Here is a 20,250-nt window from a genome sequence, read left to right on the forward strand (position 1 = left end):
AACTTGCCACTTTGGGATCCTACCAAGGTGTAATTCAAGTTCCCCATCTGACATTCAGTTACTGTAGGCATAAGCAGTCTCTTCCTAGAACCACTGTTCGTTCATTCCAGCAAGTAGGTTTTGAACTATTATTACTCTGTGAGGGACACTGTGTCGTAGTAATGAAAACAATCTGTTTTAATGGTGTGGGGAGATACCCAAACAAACATGTCCCATGATTCTAAGGGCAACAGCTGAAGAGGAGGATAGAGATTACATATGTCTCTTTCCAAGTACATTTTTAAGACCTCAAAAGACTGTGTTGCCTTTTAAAATATCATACCATTAACATGTTATTTTAAATGTGGGCATTTGGTGAATATTTCTTCTGGATAATGAACAAACACATGAAGCTTAAGATTTCCTTACCCTGTGTGAATATATAACCAATATAATAAGTTATTTGAAATATAAGATATATTTTGTAAGTTCTGTTGAAGGAAGGACATTGGAAAACTTTTAAATGGAACTTATTGGCTCTTGTATGTGCTTTCCTTATAGTGAGTCTGATTTTCACAATTATACTTTGATCTCACTGAATGAAGAATTTAATCGTGGACGAGGACTAAATGTGGGTGCCCAAGCGTGGGACAAGGGAGAAGTCTTGATGTTTTTCTGCGATGTTGATATATATTTCTCAGCCGAATTCCTTAACAGCTGCCGGTTAAATGCTGAGCCAGGTGAGTAAAACTCTGCTGAGTTTGGAGGTCGAGGAGTATCCGAGAGTTCCAGTGTTGAGTCACATTGACTTGAGGGAAAACAAGTCTTATTAAACCTTAGGATGTTTTTAATAGTTGTATTAGGCCTGATTTAATTGAAACAATAAATAGTAAATTGAAATGTTGAGCCTCTGATTTTCAAATCCTGTGTTTTCTTGGAGTCAAATTCCAGTAGTTCTTTTGAAGAGAAGTAAAGAAACGCAGAAGTTGGGTGGGGTGATCTCAGTGGTGTAATGCTTGCCTAGTATGTAGAGAATCCCAAAGTGGGTATGGAAGCATGAGTGAAGGATACAAAAGAGGTAAGTCTGGAAATTGATGACAAGAAATCGGCTCGAGTCAGAGTCATACACATAGGTGGTATAGAGGGGAGAGTTACAAGTCTTAGGAAGATAATGTGCCCCCCAAACACGTACACACACACACACACACACACACACACACACACACACACACTCATGCACACAGATATGCAGAGGTCTGTGTACAAGTAGTATTTGATCTCCAGATTATGCGTTTTAAAGTGATTTATAGTACATTTCTTTACATTGTAGATGTAAAAGAAGTTTGTGAATTTATAAGTACAACAAAATAAAGAGGCTGCTGTGTAACAGGTTCCTTGACCATTACTGGATATTTGATGCTAGCATATCTGTCGGAAGCCAGTCATAGCAAGGGTTCCTCTACTGAGGTGAAATGGCCTAGTTAGCTGGTAAGGTCCTTGAATACCATCAGTTTGAATGACAGGGACTTGTCAGCTTTCTCAAATTTTGGTTTAAATTTGTCTGCAGGTCTGTTTTATTACTCTTTATATATCTATGCATTGCACAATATTCTAAGTATTTATTGTTTTATTGAATGTTTGAAGAGTGAAGAACAGAAATGTCTGAATTCCTTGGTGCTTGTCAGAGGTTAATTTATGTGTTACTGCTGAATTGGTGAAAACAAAGAGTAATGAATGGCTCACCTACTGAGCACCCTTGAGAACACTTTTTGTGTTCCTCCACATAGTTGAAAGGCATAAACATGCAACACCTGTTAGTATGTTTTTTCCTATTGTTTGGCAGCTCCAGTTTCATAGTTTGACTTGTTATATGTTATAAAATAGGCAATGATATTCTGTAATTTCAGTATTGGTAAAATTATCACAATGATAAAAGATAAAAAATATTATTCATTTGTAACCTCTTTGCATGAAATAAGCATATATTTTTATTTATAGGTAAAAAGGTGTTTTATCCTGTGGTGTTCAGTCTTTACAATCCTGCCATTGTTTATGCCAACCAGGATGTGCCACCCCCTGTGGAGCAGCAGCTGGTAAGACTTTATGTCTTTGGTTATGAAAGCCTCAATGATTTCTTCTACTTTCCTTTATGTTTGTTGTACAGTAGAAATAAAGTTTCAATTAAAAAATTAACTGTTTCTGACCTGAACATCGGGGAACTCTTGCTCCCCAGACTGATAGCTGGGATACCAGCATGGGACTGATCCAGACCCCAGGAACATAGGTTTCAGTGAAAAAACCTTGGAAATCTACGGGACCTCCTGTAGAAGTTCAGTACTTATCCCTAGCATAGGTATGGACCTTGGGAGCCCATTCCACATAGAGGGATGATACTCCCTGAGCCAAGACACACGGGGGTGGGCCTAGGCCCTTTCCCAAAGGATAGACTCTGATGACACCCTATGGAAGGCCTCACCCTCCAGGGGGAGCAGAAAGGATATGTGATAGGTAGGGTTTTAGTTGGGGGGTGGTGGTAGGGGAGGAGGAGAGGGAGAGGAAACTGGGATTGTCATGTAAAACAACCTTGTTTCTAATTCAAATAAAAAAATACGAAAAAAAAATAGCTGTTTCAAGCACAGTTCCATAGCCTCTTTTGCATCCCCACCTCCATCAAAAGGCTTTCATTTCTGTTACTTTAGAAGTAAGTGGTATTGGCTGGAGAAAACATTTAGCCACAAGAAAAACCTTCATGTTCCAGAAAGTGGTGATTATATAGTCACATTTCTACCAACTTATTTTAGTAATACTAAAACTAAAATTAATTTGTATCTACTAACTAGAAACTAAAACTGCTTTGCTGAACCACTTTGAGGGAATAATACACAATTTTATGTAGAGAGTCATGAAAGGCAAATGCCACGCATCAAGCCCTATAGTTACTGCCTAAGCTCTACTTAAATAAGTTTTTAGATGTTAAATAAGCTTACTGTTTGAAATGATGTGGTTTACAGAGACGTTGTAAAGATAGGACATAATCTTCCTGTGTTTCATTCACCTGGTTTCCAGGACCAGCACTTTATGCAACCATGGCACAGAGCAATCATGAACACACACACAATTTCCTGAACCTTATGTTACGTATAGGTCAGTATTGCTTAGGAGTGTATATTCAAATAGGACCAAAGTGGCAAATAGATCGCTCACATCTACCTAATCTCATACCCCAAATCTTTTAAAACTGAACAACTAGCCGGGCATTGATGGCACATGCCTTTGATCTCAGCACTCAAGAGACAGAAGCAGGCGGATCTCTGTGAGTTCAAGGCAGCCTCGTCTACAGAGGGAGTTCCAGGACAGGCTCCAAAGCAATACAGAGAAACCCTGTCTCCAAAAACCAAAAAAAAAAAAGAATAACTAGGGAAGGACAGATACCTTCTTCAGTAGTACAGCCACTGATGGGAGCCAGTGCTCCTGTAAATCACTCTCATCTAGAGGCTGTAAGCATCCCTAGTGAAACTTACTGGATTACAGAGAAGGAAAGAAGAGGATAGATGTGGAGGGGGGCACAAAAGGGCAGTGGGGGTGAATATGATCAAAACAAATGATATGTGAGAAAATGTCATGCTGAAGCCTGTTATTGTGTATAATTAGTATATTGTGAATAAAAAGTATTTACATTAATAATTAAAATGGATATATGAGTATTGCAAAATGAGATAAAGTAGCAGGCATACGCTTTAAGACGTTTACATAAGATGACATAAGATTGCTGCTGGACAGTGGATGCGCTCACTCAGCAGGTAAAAGCACTTGCTATGTATGCCTGACAACCCAGATTCCATTCCTAGAATGTGTAATAGAAGGAGAAATGTTGAAGGATAGCATCACCAACAATCTCATGTATCCCTGATGTGTGGTATACAAGAGACAGGGCCCCTCACCTCCAATCTCAGTGTAATCACTAGAAAAGTTTCAGACAAACTCACCCTGAGGGGCACCCTGCAAAATACCTGACCATAACTTCTTAAAATTCAGTGTTGTTAAAAACTCTAAATTCAGTGTCTTTATTTGAGACAGAAACTTGATCTATTTAATATTTAAAGTAATACTAAAAAGACAATAACCACACATAATAGAAAAATTAATTAAAAAGTTTACTGTAATTTACAAAATAATTAGTCAGCTTTTACTAGGAATAAAGGAGCTTTGTGAAGATACTTCTTTTAGAAATCACAGCCATGTAAGGGAGTGGGAACGTAGGCCAGCTCTCAGGGTTCAGCAGATTCATCTCTGCTCGCAGGAATATCTCCTCCTGGGATCTCCACTGAGCAGAGAATCAGAGCCTAGAATAGCAGTATGCATAAATTGACAACATTAAACACAAGCAAACTGCTAATAAGAAATTTAATAGTAGTTACTGTAGTATTATATACCAAGAGGAGGGCACGAAATGTAAATAAATACAAAGGGTAATTACAGAGGAAATGGAACATTAAAAGCTGAGACGTGTAGCCAGACAGTGGTGATGCATGCCTTTAATCCCAGAACTTGGGAGACAGAGGCAGGTGGATCTCTGTGAGTTCAAGGCCCGAATGCTCTACAAAGCAAGTTCCAGTACAGTTAGGGCAGTTACACAGAGAAACCCTATCTCAATAATAATAATAATAATAATAATAATAATAATAATAATAATAATAAACAAACAACAAAAAAAACACAAGACATGTGATGTGGGTATATTTCCAGATGGCTTTTGTTTTTGTTGTTTTGGAATTCTTATATTTTTGTTCTTCATTCCATCCTCTCTTTCTCCTTCCCTCCCTCTCTCCCTCCCTCTATCCCTCACTCCCTCCCTCCCTTCCTCCCTCCCACCTTCCCTCCCTCCCTCCTTTCTTTGTGAGACAGTATCTTACTCTATAGCCTAAGGCTGGCCTTTAATTTACTGTTTAACCCATACTGGCCTCAGATTTAAGCCTCAGTCTTCCAAGTACTGGTCATCACAAGTATGTACCACTGTGCCCAAATAAGTGATAACAGCTAATGTTTGTGTGCCCTTTACTGTGTGCATGGTGCTGCTCCATGTGGCCTGTGTGATACTCCTTTAGTCTTCCTGACAGCCTCTGTGATGGATGCTTGCATGACACCCTTGGACAGATGAGAGCCCAGCTGTGCCACTGTTGTGTCTGGTGAACTGACCAGACTGGGGCCCAGGCAGTGTGCTCCATGGTTACTCTGAGGCCTCTGTTACATGAGTTCATCTGATAGTATGGGACTGTTCTGTGCCAAGCACTGCTATTTCACTGAGCGCCCCAACACCCAGAACCCTACCTTGTCACAAGGATCTTTATTCTGGAAGAAGACAAAAATAAAGTCAGATAATAAACACAAACAAAACAAACCAAGTTGTGAAAACTGATGAGGTGATTTCTGTGCTGTGTTCAGTCAAAGGAGCATTTCAGAGATGAGGTTGTGACAGTCTTGGAAGGGAGCAGCTAAGCAGTGACTTGGGTCTCCTTGGGTGATTGGAGCACAGCTGGCAGAGTGGAGGCACCATGCTGAGCCTGGTCACACAGAATGTGTGGAACCCCTAGAAGGGGTTTGTGATGTGTGGTGCGTGTGCTGGCATTTAGAGAGAAGAAAGATTGTAACTCTGACAAGAAGCAGCTAGTAGGACTTTCGCAGTAGATGGAAGTGGGGGTATGGTTATAGCTGTGCAAAAGGTGTTAATTGCACAGATGTTTAGATACTATTTGGACTCAGAACTGAGAAGTTGCTGTTGGACCAGATGTAGAAACTGAGGAAAAGAAAGGAATGAGAATAGGAAAGGTCATGGCTTAGCTGTAGCCTTGGAAGATGTGTGTTACTGTATACAGTCAAGGAGGCTTCCATGTGGCTAACTGCCTTTGTGAGCCTGGCATTCCTGGGGTGAGACTATGGGGCTTAGATACTTAGGTTATGGTTAGCCTGCCTGGTTCATATAGAAATATAGCAATGCAGTAAGTATCAACAACTGGAATTAAAAATCCAAATAACTTTAAAGATGAAACAGAACTAATTAATCCTTTTCTCTAGACTGGTAACATTTGAAGAGTTTTTATAGAAACTATAGTCAAATACTAGGTTCAGTCTTTAGCACTATTTCGAAAGAAAAATAATACTGAAATTATCCTTTCAGTAAAACTATAAATTCATTTATTCATTCAGCATATAAATTGAGTGCTAACCATATGCCTGGCTTTGATATGTGTGCTAATTATGCTGTAGGAATGATCAGAATTTGTGAAAGTCTTGCTGTGAGTGAGCTTTATATCTTAGAGGGGAAGTGTGCCTGCTTCAAGAAAATGGAAATAAGAAGTTTGTCTTCATCTGTTAGTTCCCATCTAAGCAGAGCCCTCAGGGATGTCTGGTTCATTCTGTTTTCTGATCTTACCTCCTATTTTGTACAGCAGCATTTTCAGATTGTCTGAACCCTTGTTACAATTATTTGTCTCTGAAAACCTCTGTCTTCCTGCTAATCTGTGTTCACACATGACTCCTGCTTTACTCCTACTTTAATGGCCTGAGCCCAGCTCCACATTGTGCTTCTCTAGGTCATCCCTTGCCCTGGGCTCCATCTCAGGGGATGGCACATCATTGACCCCTCATTCAAGACTACACAGCCTTGTGTCATCTGGTGTTAGTCCTCGCTTCCACCCATTCAGTCAAAAGCTTTGACTTATGTCCATTCTCTAACTCTTCTCTGAAACATCAGAGAAGCAGAGCGGCCAGCCACTAGAGTTCTTAAATGCTCAAACCAAAGGGTGATCCTGTCCTCAGACTTCGTCTGTCTCTACGAATCCTCAGACTACTCTGAGCTCCTGTCTCCTTCCACCTTATATTCCCTTCTTCACCCAGCCATATCAATCCTGTATCCACCTGTCTAGTGCGGAGATTAAAAGCATGTGATCCCAAGTGCTAGGATCACCTTTGTGTGACCTCTGTTTCTCTTTTAGACAGATTCAGTCTTGTGTAGAACAGGGTGGCCTCAAACTCACAGAGATCCATCTGCCTCTGTCTCCCAAGTGCTAGGATTAAAGGTGCGTACCACCACTGCCTGACCTCTATGGCTAACTAGTGGCTTAGCTCTGCACTCTGATCTTCAGTCGAGCTTTATTTGGTATAGCATAAACAAAATATCACCACATATCACTATGCAGTTCATGCCAGGCCCTGGAACTCACTGTGCAGACCAGGCTGGCCTTAAACTCATAGAGATCCACTTGCCTGTGCCTCCTGAGTACTGGTTAAGATGTGCACCACCATGCCTGGTGTCTTCCTTAATTTATATAGCCCACAAATTGAGGATTATATTTACAATGTTAATGGTTTTAAAATTAATGTTTTATCACACATGAAAATTATATGAAGTCGAAATTCTAGTGTCCATAATGGAGTTTATTGAAGCACACCCTACTCATTTCATTATTATTGTCAATGACTGTTCTCACAATACAAGAGCTGTGACAGACTGTATGTTCTTTAGACCCTAAAATCTATTCCACAGCTTTCTACAAGATATGTTTGTAGACTGTTGTCTACAATACCTCTCCTTGAGTCTTACTCCCTAATCTCCATTGATCTTCTTACCTGCAGGCCTTTGTGAACTGTCGTTTTGTCTGAACTCTTCCCCCAGGACATCTTTACCTTGGTTCCCTTGTCGGTCAGATTCCAATTTCAAGCTTCATTTCTGTGGGAAGCTGTCTCAGTGCTCTGCAGTTTGGATGAGGTACCTTGATTTAGGTCTCCTTACCTTCATGTTCTTACCCAGGCCAGCTTCAGTGGGCCTAAGTAGCCATAGGTACTTTTCTATGTGTACCCTCCTCCTTTGACTGCTGTCCTGTACAGTGTTATCTTACAGAATCCCAACCTTGTTACGGATGACTGCCACCCAGGCCCTTGGGGCTGACTGCATTCCCGCTCCACACACACACCATCTGCCTTACATGACTGAGCCCAGGCTTCCGCTCCTGGGCTGCTGGGAGCCTTGCATACTACTTCTAATCCTACTTCTAATCCCTGCCCCTTCACCTTCAACTTACTTGGTTTCCTATTTCACTTGGAAAAGATAAGCATCCAGTTCTTCATTCTCCTCTCCCGAGCTCTATCTGCCTTACTGCCCCAGCTTCTGTCCATTTCCAGTAGAAGAACTGCCCCATAGGAATGAGGATAGCAACAACTTCCTGGGACCAGCCTGCCCTTTGGTGGTAACTAGAGCTGATCATCTCCCATAACAAGGGCTCCTTCAGTCCTTCTTCCTAACTCTAATCCTAGCATTTTGCCTCTTCTGAATCACCCTAGGGTCTCGCTTATTGTATTCTTGTCAGAGTCATCCCTTCCTTTGTTGGACACTCTTTAAACAAAGCTGTGAATGCTGCCCTCCTGGCTTGCAGTGATGTTTTCCAATTATTTGGATAGCTTCTCCTCTTATTTCTTTCAGGTCCCCGCTCAAAGTTTACCTCCTCAAAGGGTTTTGTAAGAAACTATTACACAGAATAGGCTTTTCCTCTGTCATGCTTTCCCCTTGTCTTGGCCTGTGGCATGTGGCATGGACTTTATGAAATGAATATGTGTTGGTTTGCTATTTTCCTAAAAAATCCCTAATTTTGTGTTTCTCTACTTGGACTTCCAACAGCAACAACTTTGTTTTACTCTGTAAAAAGCCGATGGGAGATATTTTAGGCTTTCCAGGCCAAATGGTCCAGTTGTAACCATGCAGCTCATTCTCCCTGTATTGTGAAAACCCCCATATATCTTTGTCATGATAAAGTTATTTATAAAGTAGGTGGCAAGCAGAAGTTATTAGCCCAGAGCTGTAGTTTGTCGACCACTTGCTTATGCCACCTAAAAAGAACAAAGTGTCTTTTCTACAAATTCCTAAGAGTAAGAGGGTCTAATGTGCCCAACAACACTCCCTTTTTAGCTTGTTGGTTTGAATTCTGTCTTAATACCTGTTAGCAAGCACCTTACACAAAGTGGGGTACAACTGTCTCCCAGGTACAAAGTGTTTATGAACCCTGCTAAGAAGCTAAAACTTACAGGCTGTATAGGACCAAATAATTACCAAAACAAAACTGTACCAAAGAAGCTGGGGAAATGGGTGCTGGTAAAGACCCAAATAAGGTGTGTGTGTAGAGGTGATCATGGTACATTTAACTCCTGTCCTATAATGAGTCCCTTGAAGTCAGGACCGTGCTGTTTTGTTATTAGTAACCTCGGCCTGAACTCTGCACAGAGCTTGAGTTCAGTTAAATTGCAAGTGATAAAAACCCTGTGCTCCAGCATGGGGTGGTTGGCAACATGTGGGGTCTGGTTCTCTCCTCCCTTATGCATTCTTGGGCTCACACTCTGGGCATCAGAACATTACCTTAGCAAGTCGTCTCACCAGGCTGCCTTCAGATTTTAAATCTTTAGCTTTAATGACAATAAGGAAGTTTTATTATAAATAAATGTAAATGAAAGTTATCTATTATTCGTATCACATTTACAGAATTTCTAATTAAATAATTTGAAATACTTGCTTCAAAGAAATGTATAAATGATGAAAACAAAGGGAAACACCCATTGTTAGTTCAATGTTCTGAATAATGTATTAGTTTGTAATGTTCTCCATGTTTGTATTAAATGAAATACACTGACCTATTTATAAAAAAAAAATCCTGTGTTCATGCAGATTGGAATATTTATTTGTTTTGTAAAGTTTTAACAGAATAAGAACATATGACCCTTTGTCAGTTACATAAATGACAGAAAAAAAAGTATCTTTTGTAAATGGCTTGTTTAATTATTGATTAAAACTTCTAGTTATTAAAGATTAATCTGAATTTTTTTCTTCTTTAACATAAGGTTCATAAAAAGGACTCTGGTTTTTGGAGAGATTTTGGCTTTGGGATGACTTGTCAATATCAATCAGATTTCCTGGCCGTTGGTAGGTATACATTACATGTAAGGATAGAATTTGATGTCTTTATTCAAGGCCTTATAGCATTTTCCCAAAAGGTATCAGATTTGAGTACTTTTGGTTAAATTGTAAGGGTTATATCTGAAATAAGAAAGGTATAGTGAAGTTTATAATTAATGTCTTGGATTAGTAAAAGTGTGGTTATAAAGGTAACAACTAAATTTACTAGTTCCTTTAAAAAGAGAACACACATGTTGAGAAAACACTTGACTGCATGTTACTGTGTTTGTTGTTTGGCAACCTCTTCCAGAGCTCTCTAACTTCCCTGTTGTGTCACTAGGTATCACAGCCACAAGTAATCATGGAATACCTACTTAAAGGGCGTCTTCTTTTTCATTTAGAGATGAAGCCCTCTTTAGTTTTCTGTTTAAGTTCTGTGCAGAGTCCCAGCATTAAGACTAAGGGCGAGGGCCCACCTCTGAAGTGGGAGCTGGAGAACTTAGCCCAAAGAAGTGGTGAAAGGCCTGGCTTAGTCTCCTTCTTCCCCCCAGTTTGAGTCATGTTCACAAAAAAAGTGTCAAAGAGTAGTTGGGGAAAGAAAAGTCAAGTGAATCCTATTACTCCAGATTATTTATTGTGTGTCTCCACTTCCATAATGTAGTGGAAGCCATGGGATATATGTTATGATATTCTTAATCCATAGTAAATTCACTTTTATAATTAGCCATTTGCTTTTTAAGTCCTTCCACTTTATCTGTGTCTTTATCATTATAATACTTGAATAATGGGAAAACAAGAAGCAGTGATAAAACAAGTGCCATTTCCCTGATTTTTTAACATAGTAAAATAGTAATCATTCACTAGCTTTCAAAAACAGATTTTTGTACCCTGTAACAATATTGTGAATGGCTTGGGGACTGTATTGACTTATAGATCACATGTGAAATTTACTAACTTAAAATGTACAGTTACCTAAGTTGCATGGTTATCACCAATCAATTTAGACTTTTATCACCCTTAAAAGAAACCTTATGCCCACTCGTAATTATCCTCCATTTCCCATCAATTCCCTCCCTCCCAAGCCCATTAATCTACTTCCATTGATTTGCCTCTTCTAAGCACTTAACATAATTGCAGTTGCACATTCCGTGGTCTTTTATTCTTTCACTCATCATGTTTTCAAGGTTCAGCTGTGTGCCATGTATTATTGGGTACTTCGTTCCTTTATTTTTTAGCCAAATAATGTTCCTCTGTATGGTTATATCACATTTGTTCTGTCTGTAGATTGATATTTGGGTTCTGTTTTTAGGCTATTACGAGTATTTCTGCTATGAACATTTGAATATTTGTGTATACACTTTTGTGTAGATAGGTTTTTCATTCCCTTCCTGTAGTAGAATTGCTGGATTATATGGTATGATAGTTCATCTTGAATATCAACTTGAAATAATTTAGAACCACCAAGGAAACAAAACTCTGGGCATGTCTATGAGGTCTATGAGGGATTTTCAAGCTAAACATGGGCTGTACTGTTCCATGGGCTAGGGTCCTGAACGGAATAACAAAAACAATCCACGTACAAGATCCATCATACTCATGCAGCCATGCCTGCTGTGATGTACCCTTGAACTGGGAGCCAAAGTAATCTTTCCTTAAATAGCTTCATGTCAGGTATTAGTCACAGCAAGGAGAAACATAATACATCAGGTAATTGTATTTCACAAGTTTTCAGGAATTGCCATGGCACTTTCCAAAAGGCTGTATCTGTTTACATTCTCCTAACAGTATATGATAATGCTAATGTCTCTACATCCTCATAGTTTTTAAGATTGATTTATGTATTTTATGTATATGAGTGTGATGTCTGAGTGTACACCTGTGCCCCAGAAGAGGGCACCAGATCCTATTATAGATGGTTGTGAGCCACCATGAGGTTGCTGGGAATTGAACCCAGGTCCTCTGGAAGAGCAGCCAGTGCTTTTATCCTCTGAGCCATCCTTCCAATCCTGTAATCTTTTTTTTTTTCTTTTCTTTTTTTTTTTTTTGTTTCATCTGTTATAGAGTGAGTGTGTATGAAGTAGTGCCTTGGGGTTTTTGTTGTTGGGTTGTTAGTTTAGGTCTCAGTGTTTTAGTAAACTTGGGGCCTGTATTGAGAATTTGGTGCATACATCTTCCCTGTGCTCTTTCTGGACAGGGCAGCAGCTAGAAGGAGGAGAGAGTTAGATGTTGTCTTAGTTCATGCTCTGACTTAAAAGAATAACAATAACAACAAACACCAGCAGATGAGGTTCTGGTTGAAGTTTCCCCTGATGCCAGGCTTTATAAGAACTGAATGTACTAATGTATTTCAGGATGGATTCCCACCCCACTCTTGTACCTCACTTTCTAGAAACCAGGAATTTTAAAAATTGAGAGGATTTTTTCTGGTGGAACTAGAGGTAAAACTCCCCACTGTGAAGCCCTTTGTGGGTAGGCCCTCTGGAGTCTCTAACTCACAATTTGGGAATTATATGTTTTCCTGCCCCAGTACTGGCTCCTGAAGAAATTTCTTCTGCAGCAACTTGTGATTCTTTGTACCTTCCTGTCTCTCTCTCCAGGTTTCACCCTGTGACCTTACTTCTCAGAAGGCTCTAAGAGGATGTTGAGTTTTCAGTTTGCTCAGCTTTTTATCTGTTAGGACTGAGTGATGTTTTCTAAGTTTCTTAAATGCTGGACTTAAGACGTTAGATTTAGATTAGATGCATTTAGATTAAGCATCTATACTATCTTTAATATTTGAATAGCTCACTCATGTTTGTAAGGAAAAAAAAGCAGAGTTGTGTCACATTTAGCGTTTAGTAAATCTAGGGCTGTTTAAACTTTATAGAGACCCTAGGTGTGAATGTGAAATTAAATCATGTAGCATAGTTTGAAAGGAGATATAATTTATAAGTCTGGGTCTTAAAGAATTTTTGTTTTGTTTTGTTTTTGTTTTTCGAGACAGGGTTTCTCTGTGTAGCTTTGGAGCCTATCCTGGCACTCGCTCTGGAGACCAGGCTGGCCTCGAACTCACAGAGATCCACCTGCCTCTGCCTCCCGAGTGCTGGGATTAAAGGCGTGCACCACCAATGCCCGGCTAAGAATTTTGTTTTTAAGAATGTTTTCTAACTGTTCAGAAAACTTCAAGTACTTTTTTGTTTTTCTTTCTTCTTTAGAAAGTCAGTTGTTAGTGCTGGGTAGGTGGCTCAGTGGCTGCTCTTCCAGAGACCCTGAGTTTGACTCCCAACCGCCACTTTGTGGCCCACACCATCTGACGGGATCTGGTGTCCTCCTCTAGCCTGCAGGCACACGTGCAAACCAAGTACTCGTTAAATAATTAATTTTTAAAAAGTCAATTGTTTAGCTTGAACCCAATTTTTAAAGTATCTCCATCTCATTGTTGCCCACCACAGTTAGCCTCTATTTTTGCTACTTCGTCAGAATTTTGTTAATAAGATTGTAACATTTATGCTGCCAGGTCTACTGACACTCTTTTCTCTTTAATTAATTCAGTATGGAGATTGGACCTGGTTGCACCCATGCACAGCCTTCATCTTTTTGAGACAGGTTCTTGTAGCTCAGACTGGCCTCAAACTTAAGACCCCCTGCCTCTGCCTCATGAGTGTTGGTATTATAAGAGTGCTACCATGCCCAGTGTTCTTTGAATATTTTTGTTTCTTTTTTCTTTGTTTTTTTTTTTTTTTTTTTTTTTTTTTTTTTTTTTTTTTACGTCCCTAATTGAGTAACATGCACCTGGCAACTTCTTCCTTGAATAGGTTCTTCAACTAGCTACTATCTTGGCACCTTTTCCAGTTTTCTCCCTTGCCTGAATTCACTTCTCAGCCTTTTGCTGATTTACCTTTCTCTGCCTATGTTTAACCTCTAAAATTTGGCATTTCTTAGTGTTTAAACCTAGGCCTTATTTTTCTTCTGAACTCCTTCAGCAATCCCAGTTCGTTCCTATGGCTTCAAACTATCTGTTGCTAAAATTCCTTCCCTAAAGAAGACGTAAGTAATGTTTACTCTTCCTCCAAAGACCCCAAGGATAAACTGAGGTATAATCCACCACTGCACACCATTGACTTACAGACCAATGGGGGTTACAGGCCAGAGCACAGGTGACTTCACAGCAGCCTCACGGGAAAGTCTGCACCAGCATAGATAAAGACTACTCCCTATGCCATGTACTTTTTTGTCCTCCCAGAGGCTGCTTGCAGTTAGGGCAGAATTGTGTGTCCCTTGTTAGAATATGGAGCTGGATACTGCAGTGAGGGTCCCACAACCATCTCTGCTCCTCCTATGAAGGAAGCTCAGTAGCCAACAAGATGAGCTGTGGTGATCTTTTGCAAACAGGCTCAGCTGAATTCATGAAGATGGTGGCATTGTGACCCAGAGAACAGTCCTATATAACACTGTGTACCTAGTCTTAAACTTCTGTCTTCAAGTTCATCCATTTCTTGTGTTTTTCCCTATGGAAAGTTTTCTATAACTAAGAAAACCCTGTTTCTTGAAGGATAGAAAAAGTATACTAATGGCGGGGATGTGTTTATATTTCCTTCTCTGACTTTCTGTAGAACTTAGTGTTCTTAAATATTTATCATGATGGCGATGTTCTCAGCAGCTAATGTTAACTTGCGGAGTCTAAATGTCAGCTGTTCCTGGGATTTCCAAACAGGAAGTTATCCTCCTGTGCTGTCATCTTTGTGCTGTACCGTGCCATCTCATCTAAAGCGGAACACTTAATATTGAGATGCTTGTCTGTGCTCTGTCTGTCAGACACTTGAAGTGTCAGCTTTGTTCCTGCAGGTGGATTCGACTTGGAAGTAAAAGGCTGGGGTGGAGAAGATGTTCATCTTTACCGGAAATACTTACATGGTGATCTGATTGTGATTCGGACTCCAGTCCCTGGTCTTTTCCACCTCTGGCACGAGAAACACTGTGCAGATGAGCTGACGCCTGAGCAGTACCGCATGTGCATCCAGTCCAAAGCCATGAACGAGGCTTCTCACTCCCACCTGGGAATGATGGTCTTCAGGGAGGAAATAGAGATGCATCTTCGCAAACAGGCATACAGAACAAACAGCGACACCGCCGGGTGACAGCCATCAACACAAGAAAGTCTGAACCACAAACCAGCACTGTTTATTCAGCCTTAATTCAAATCCCAGATTCTGTGCCTCTTCCAGAGGGGGAAAATGTTTATTTTTCATGTTCTTCCTGAATTTTTTCTGTAGTTCAGCTTGATGTAAGAAGAAAACGCAGGTGTTTTGATGCAAAGCCGGTTTTGTGAGAGCACTATAGTAGTAACAGTTTACAAAATGAAATTTGGTATTTGTTTCCAAAATAGTTTGAAATAGAGTCTGCCTGGTACCTGTGTTCTGATTGGTCCAAGTGTGCTAGGCCGATGTTGAGTTGCTTGGCACATCTATAGGAAACAGAGTATTGGTTCATCTTGCTGTACAGGCAGATAGCACTGCTAACTGCTAAGTCGATCATTCACCTTCAGTTTTTAAATGAGAGCTTCTGTTGATCACATGTGGAATATTTTTCACAGAGAATAATTGACACATCTGGAATCTCCAGTCCACCAAGAAGACAGAAATCAAAGCCCTTTAACTTCTTGCCGCTTTACCTCTAAATATCTTCTTTAAGCCAATGGAGAAAGTAGACATAGTTTAGAATCTACTGTTTGATGATAAAGAAAATATATCATTTTATCATGTTCAAAACGCATAGTCAAAACTGCAGTCGATTGTTTTGAACAAACAAGTAAATACGGAAGCATTTGAACAAAGCATTTTATTACAGTACAGGAGAATAGCTGTGTTTGGAAACATCTTTTTATGTCAGCCAGATGCATCAGACCTTCCTGAAGAGGCATAGAAGATATGGACATTACAGTGGGTTTTGTATGGCTCCTGTTTTGCATTGTCTTATTTAGCATGGGTACATATATATTTATTTTCTAATATGTTAATATTTGCCACAACTGTATTTGCATTTATATTATACTTTCTGTTGAAGGAATTTCATTGAAAAAATGGTTTAATGCATTATATAATAAGATCACTCTGATTTGAGAAAAGGGAAGGAAAGTAATCATAGAAATATGAATTATGGAGTACTTTAAAAATTATGTACAGATTGAATGTTATTTTAATTGAAGTGTAAATTATATTAATGAGGTAAGAGGAACAAGAAATTATATTCTAATAAGACTGTACTATAATATTTATCACATGGATATTTTATTAGTGGGCCATTTACTAGACAAAGTAAAAGGCATGAGTAATTGTTTTAACCCTTGACTTTTAAAAGGGACCTGCTATTTGTATATAACCCATGAAAACTCAGAAAAAGTCATTGTTGTTCAGTAAGTCATACACTTTCAAATGTTACAAATGCCAAACTTCTAGGTGCTAAAGTGAATCCAGTTTCATAATAACTAATTGTTGAGGGTTCTAGCTGGGATTGTGTCTAGGTGTTTTGTTTTGTTTTTTTAAGATGTGTAATGTGCTTTGTGCAGAATAGGAAAAGCCAGCATCTCCTTTGTACACTTTTATTGTGAAGACCATGAACATGGTATTTGAAATTAGGGAACTTAATTATTTGCAAAGGTGGATTTTTGGCTTGGTTTTAAGATAATCAAATAATTTTTACTTTAACATCTATTTTTTAAAACTAGCTTTTATCTGAAGATGGAAGCTAGGCTATGAGAGCATTACTATATTTTTTACATTAAGTGGTACCAATAAAGTATTTTGTTACCAAAGTTAAATGAAACTGTGGTAAATTAATGTCTTTCTCATTTAAAATATCATAAGTTCAAAAAGGTACACAGTATGTAGTTGTGACATTAAAGACTAATAATGCAAACCCCCGTGCACAGCCTGGTGGGCAAGCACCAGTGACTAGCCCCTTTGTGTCTTTTCTAGTACTGTACACTTCCTCACTCTTTCTGTCATAGTCACAATCTGATTTTTGTGATAATTTGTCAGTTTTCTTCATAGGTTTCCCAGCTCTGTATATCCCTACTGTTTAATTTTTTAATTCATATTATTTCATTATATATTTTCCAACTTTTATAAGGTATTATATTCTTAAAGTTCACCCATGTTAATACACAAATTGATTCATTTTTATTATTGAGTAGCATTTTATGAATATACTGTGTTATTGATATTTGTGGTGCTTCCAGGTTTTTTATACTGTTGGTAGCTTTTGGTAGTTTATATTTTTTTACTGTTTTCTTTTCCTGTTACAGGCAGTAGTATCATGAGAATGACTGAACATGTCTCTTGTTAGTGTGCCAGAATTTCTGGAGGAGTAAATCCCTGTAATCATTAGTTGTGTGTATATTGAACTTACTTTCCAAAGTAGACCACGTTACAGCACTGGGGGGAGTTTACTTTGCCTCCTTGGTAGTGCTTAATTGTATCAGACATGAAATTATTCTGTTAAATAGAAAAAGAAGAATCTTTTTGGAATTCTTTTTACAAAGCCATGTTACCTTGATACCCAGGCCAGACAAAGACTCTTTTAAAAAAGGAAAAAGAAAAGAGTTAATTATAGAACAATCTCCTAGATCAGCAGTTCTCACCTATGAGTCTCATGCATTTGGGGTCAAATGGCCTTTTCATGGGGGTTGCCTAAAACCATCCTCCTGCATATCAAATATTTACATTATGATCCATAACAGTAGCAAAATTATAGTAATGAAGTAGCAATGAAAATGATTTTATGGTTGGGGTCACCACAACATGAGGAACTATATTAAAAGTCACACATTAGGAAGGTTGAGAACCATTGTCCTAGATGAACATAGGAGCAAGTTTTCTCATTAAACACTTGCAAACTAATTTAAAAAGATCATCCAAAATGGTCAAGTCATCCTAGAGATGCAGTGGTAGTTCAACACACATAAATCAATAAATGTAATCCACCACATAAGTACACTCAAAGATGGAAACCAAATGATTGTCTCATTAGATGCAGAAAAAGCCTCAACAGAATTCAATATCCCCTCATAGCAAAAGTCCTGAAGAATCCAGAGACACAAGAAACATACCTCAGCCCAATAAAGGCAACAGCAATATACATCAAGCCCACAGTTAATATTATACTCAATGGAGAAAACCTTGAACTACTTCCATTAAAATTAAGAACAAGACAATGATGTTCATTCTCTGCACTCTTGTTCAGCAGTAGGCTTTGAAGTCTTATCTACAGCAATAAGATAACAGAATGAGTTAAATAGAAATAGAAAAAGAATAGAAAAGGAAAGTATCCTTATTTGTAGATGGTAAGATTGTATACATAAAAACCCCTGAAGATGCCACCAAAAAAACACCTGAAGCTGAAAACATACTCACGGAAGAAACAAGATACACAGGTACAACAAAAATCAATAGCCTTCCTATATGCCAACAACAAACATACAGAGGGATAAAGAAAACAATCCCATTCACAAAAAGACTCAAAACGTTTTGGAATTAGTCCAACCAAGGATGAGAAAGGCTTTTACCATGAAAACTTTAAGACACTGAAGAAATGGAAGATACCAGAAGGTAGAAATACTCTCATGCTCATGGACTGGTGGGGTAATAATGGAGATAGTTATCTGTAGCATGAATAATAAAAACCTAGAGGCAGATATTGGGGCGGGGAGAGCTGAAAAGTCAGAGAAGCAAAGCAGCCAAGCCATTAGAGAGTTCTTACCTCTACCAAAGCTCAGACAAAAAGGGCGATCCTGTCCTCAGTGTGACCACAGACTGAATACCCTGCTATCCTATCTCCACTCACCTTATCTAGTGCTGGGATTAAAGGCGTGCACCACCACTGTATGGCATCTATGGCTGTGACTAGCTTTGCACTCTGATCTTGAGGCAAGTTTTCTTAGATCATAAAATATCACTACATTTCCCCTTTTTGTATAAAAATTTCAAAAAGTTATAACTAATATAAGAAAAACTATGTACAGTAACTATATGCAGGCAATAAGTACATCAACAATGTCTAGTCCATTAACAATTGACAAATTCAGAGAAAATATATCTATTCTATCTTGGTGAATCCAAAAGGTACGTAATTCACTTTCTGTTTTAACTTGCATTACCAAAACTATCTTTATATGTCTCTCAACCTTATATGCTTTATATTTCCTTTTAAAGATTTTATTTATTTATTATGTACACAACATTCTGCTTCCATGTATATCTGCACACCAGAAGAGGGCATCAGATCTCATAACGGATGGTTGTGAGCCATGTGGTTGCTGGGAATTGAACTCAGGACCTCTGGAAGAGCAGTCAGGGCTCTTAACCTCTGAGCCATCTCTCCAGCCCCCCACTTTATATTTCTTTAGTGAATTTCTTTTCTGAATTTACTAACAAGGAAAGCTATAACTATAAAATCTTCAACTCCATCAGAGGCCTGAGAAGGAAATATTAACTGAGTAAGCAGGAAGTGCAAGCAAGTGGCTTCCAAAAAATGATGAGAAATGACAGAAACAGCTAGCAGCTTGGACAGTCACCCCAAGGTTCCTCTGCATCCATTGGACCATCTATCTTTGCGCTATAGGCCTAGCATATCTGACAGACATTTCTATGAGGCAGAATTTTTGAAGTCCATTACGCTTTGTCTTGACAAGGTTTGGCAGTCACTCTCTTTTATGTCTTGCTTGTCCAGTTAGGACAGTGTACTGTCAGCAGTTGAGGCAAGGGCACTTTCTTGCCCGGTGGCTTACTTTTGCCACAAAGAAAGTAAGCTTCATATAGAGTTTCTTCAATGCCCATCATCTTCTCTAAAGTACATTGGTGCTGTCAGGAACAGACATGTCTTATTGTCATAAAAAGAAAAGAACCTATGTTATTAAAACATCTTAAATGCCAGCCAGGTGATGGTAGCGTATGCCTTTAATCCCAGCACTCAGGAGGCAGAGGCAGGCTCTCTGAGTTCGAAACCAGCCTGGTCTACAAGAGCTAGTTCCAGGACAGCCTCCAAAGCTTCAGAGAAACCCTGTCTCGAAAAAGCAAAATAAATAAATAAATTAATTAATTAAAAAATCTTAAATGCCATAGTCTGTAGCTCTCTGAAGTGTTTGAAGATGATCTATCTAAAATATATCTCTTGACCTTGTAACATACATGACATACAAATTCAATTGTAATAGGTAACTAATTGCTAACCTGCATTTCTCTATTATCCTACATAGTTGGTAATAATAACTTTCAAGGACTAGAAATTTGCATTACATTGTTAAATGAGCTGTATAGGTGAAATACCTTGAACAAGATTAGAAATGTATGTACAGTGTG

The 20,250-nt window shown here is 38.8% G+C and overlaps 1 protein-coding gene across 5 annotated transcripts in view; it reads left to right on the forward strand.

Annotated features, from left to right (window-relative positions):
• The window catches only part of Csgalnact2 (chondroitin sulfate N-acetylgalactosaminyltransferase 2), a 36,197-nt gene extending 19,480 nt beyond the window's left edge, over nucleotides 1–16,717 (forward strand). For 4 of the 5 annotated variants that reach the window (XM_027429247.2, XM_027429249.2, XM_035448629.1 and 1 more), the window contains 4 exons: nucleotides 541–719; nucleotides 1,978–2,072; nucleotides 9,862–9,943; nucleotides 14,741–16,717. In XM_027429247.2, the coding sequence (XP_027285048.1) occupies nucleotides 541–719; nucleotides 1,978–2,072; nucleotides 9,862–9,943; nucleotides 14,741–15,033 (649 nt within the window). In that variant the 3' untranslated portion in view covers nucleotides 15,034–16,717. Of the gene's footprint in view, nucleotides 1–540; nucleotides 720–1,977; nucleotides 2,073–7,611; nucleotides 7,745–9,861; nucleotides 9,944–14,740 lie in introns of all 5 variants that reach the window. The other variant, XR_003487641.2, reaches the window with a different exon arrangement.
• Nucleotides 16,718–20,250: the final 3,533 nt, after the last annotated feature.

The sequence above is a fragment of the Cricetulus griseus genome, chromosome 8 (genome assembly GCF_003668045.3).
Source record: "Cricetulus griseus strain 17A/GY chromosome 8, alternate assembly CriGri-PICRH-1.0, whole genome shotgun sequence".
Taxonomy (NCBI): domain Eukaryota; kingdom Metazoa; phylum Chordata; class Mammalia; order Rodentia; family Cricetidae; genus Cricetulus; species Cricetulus griseus.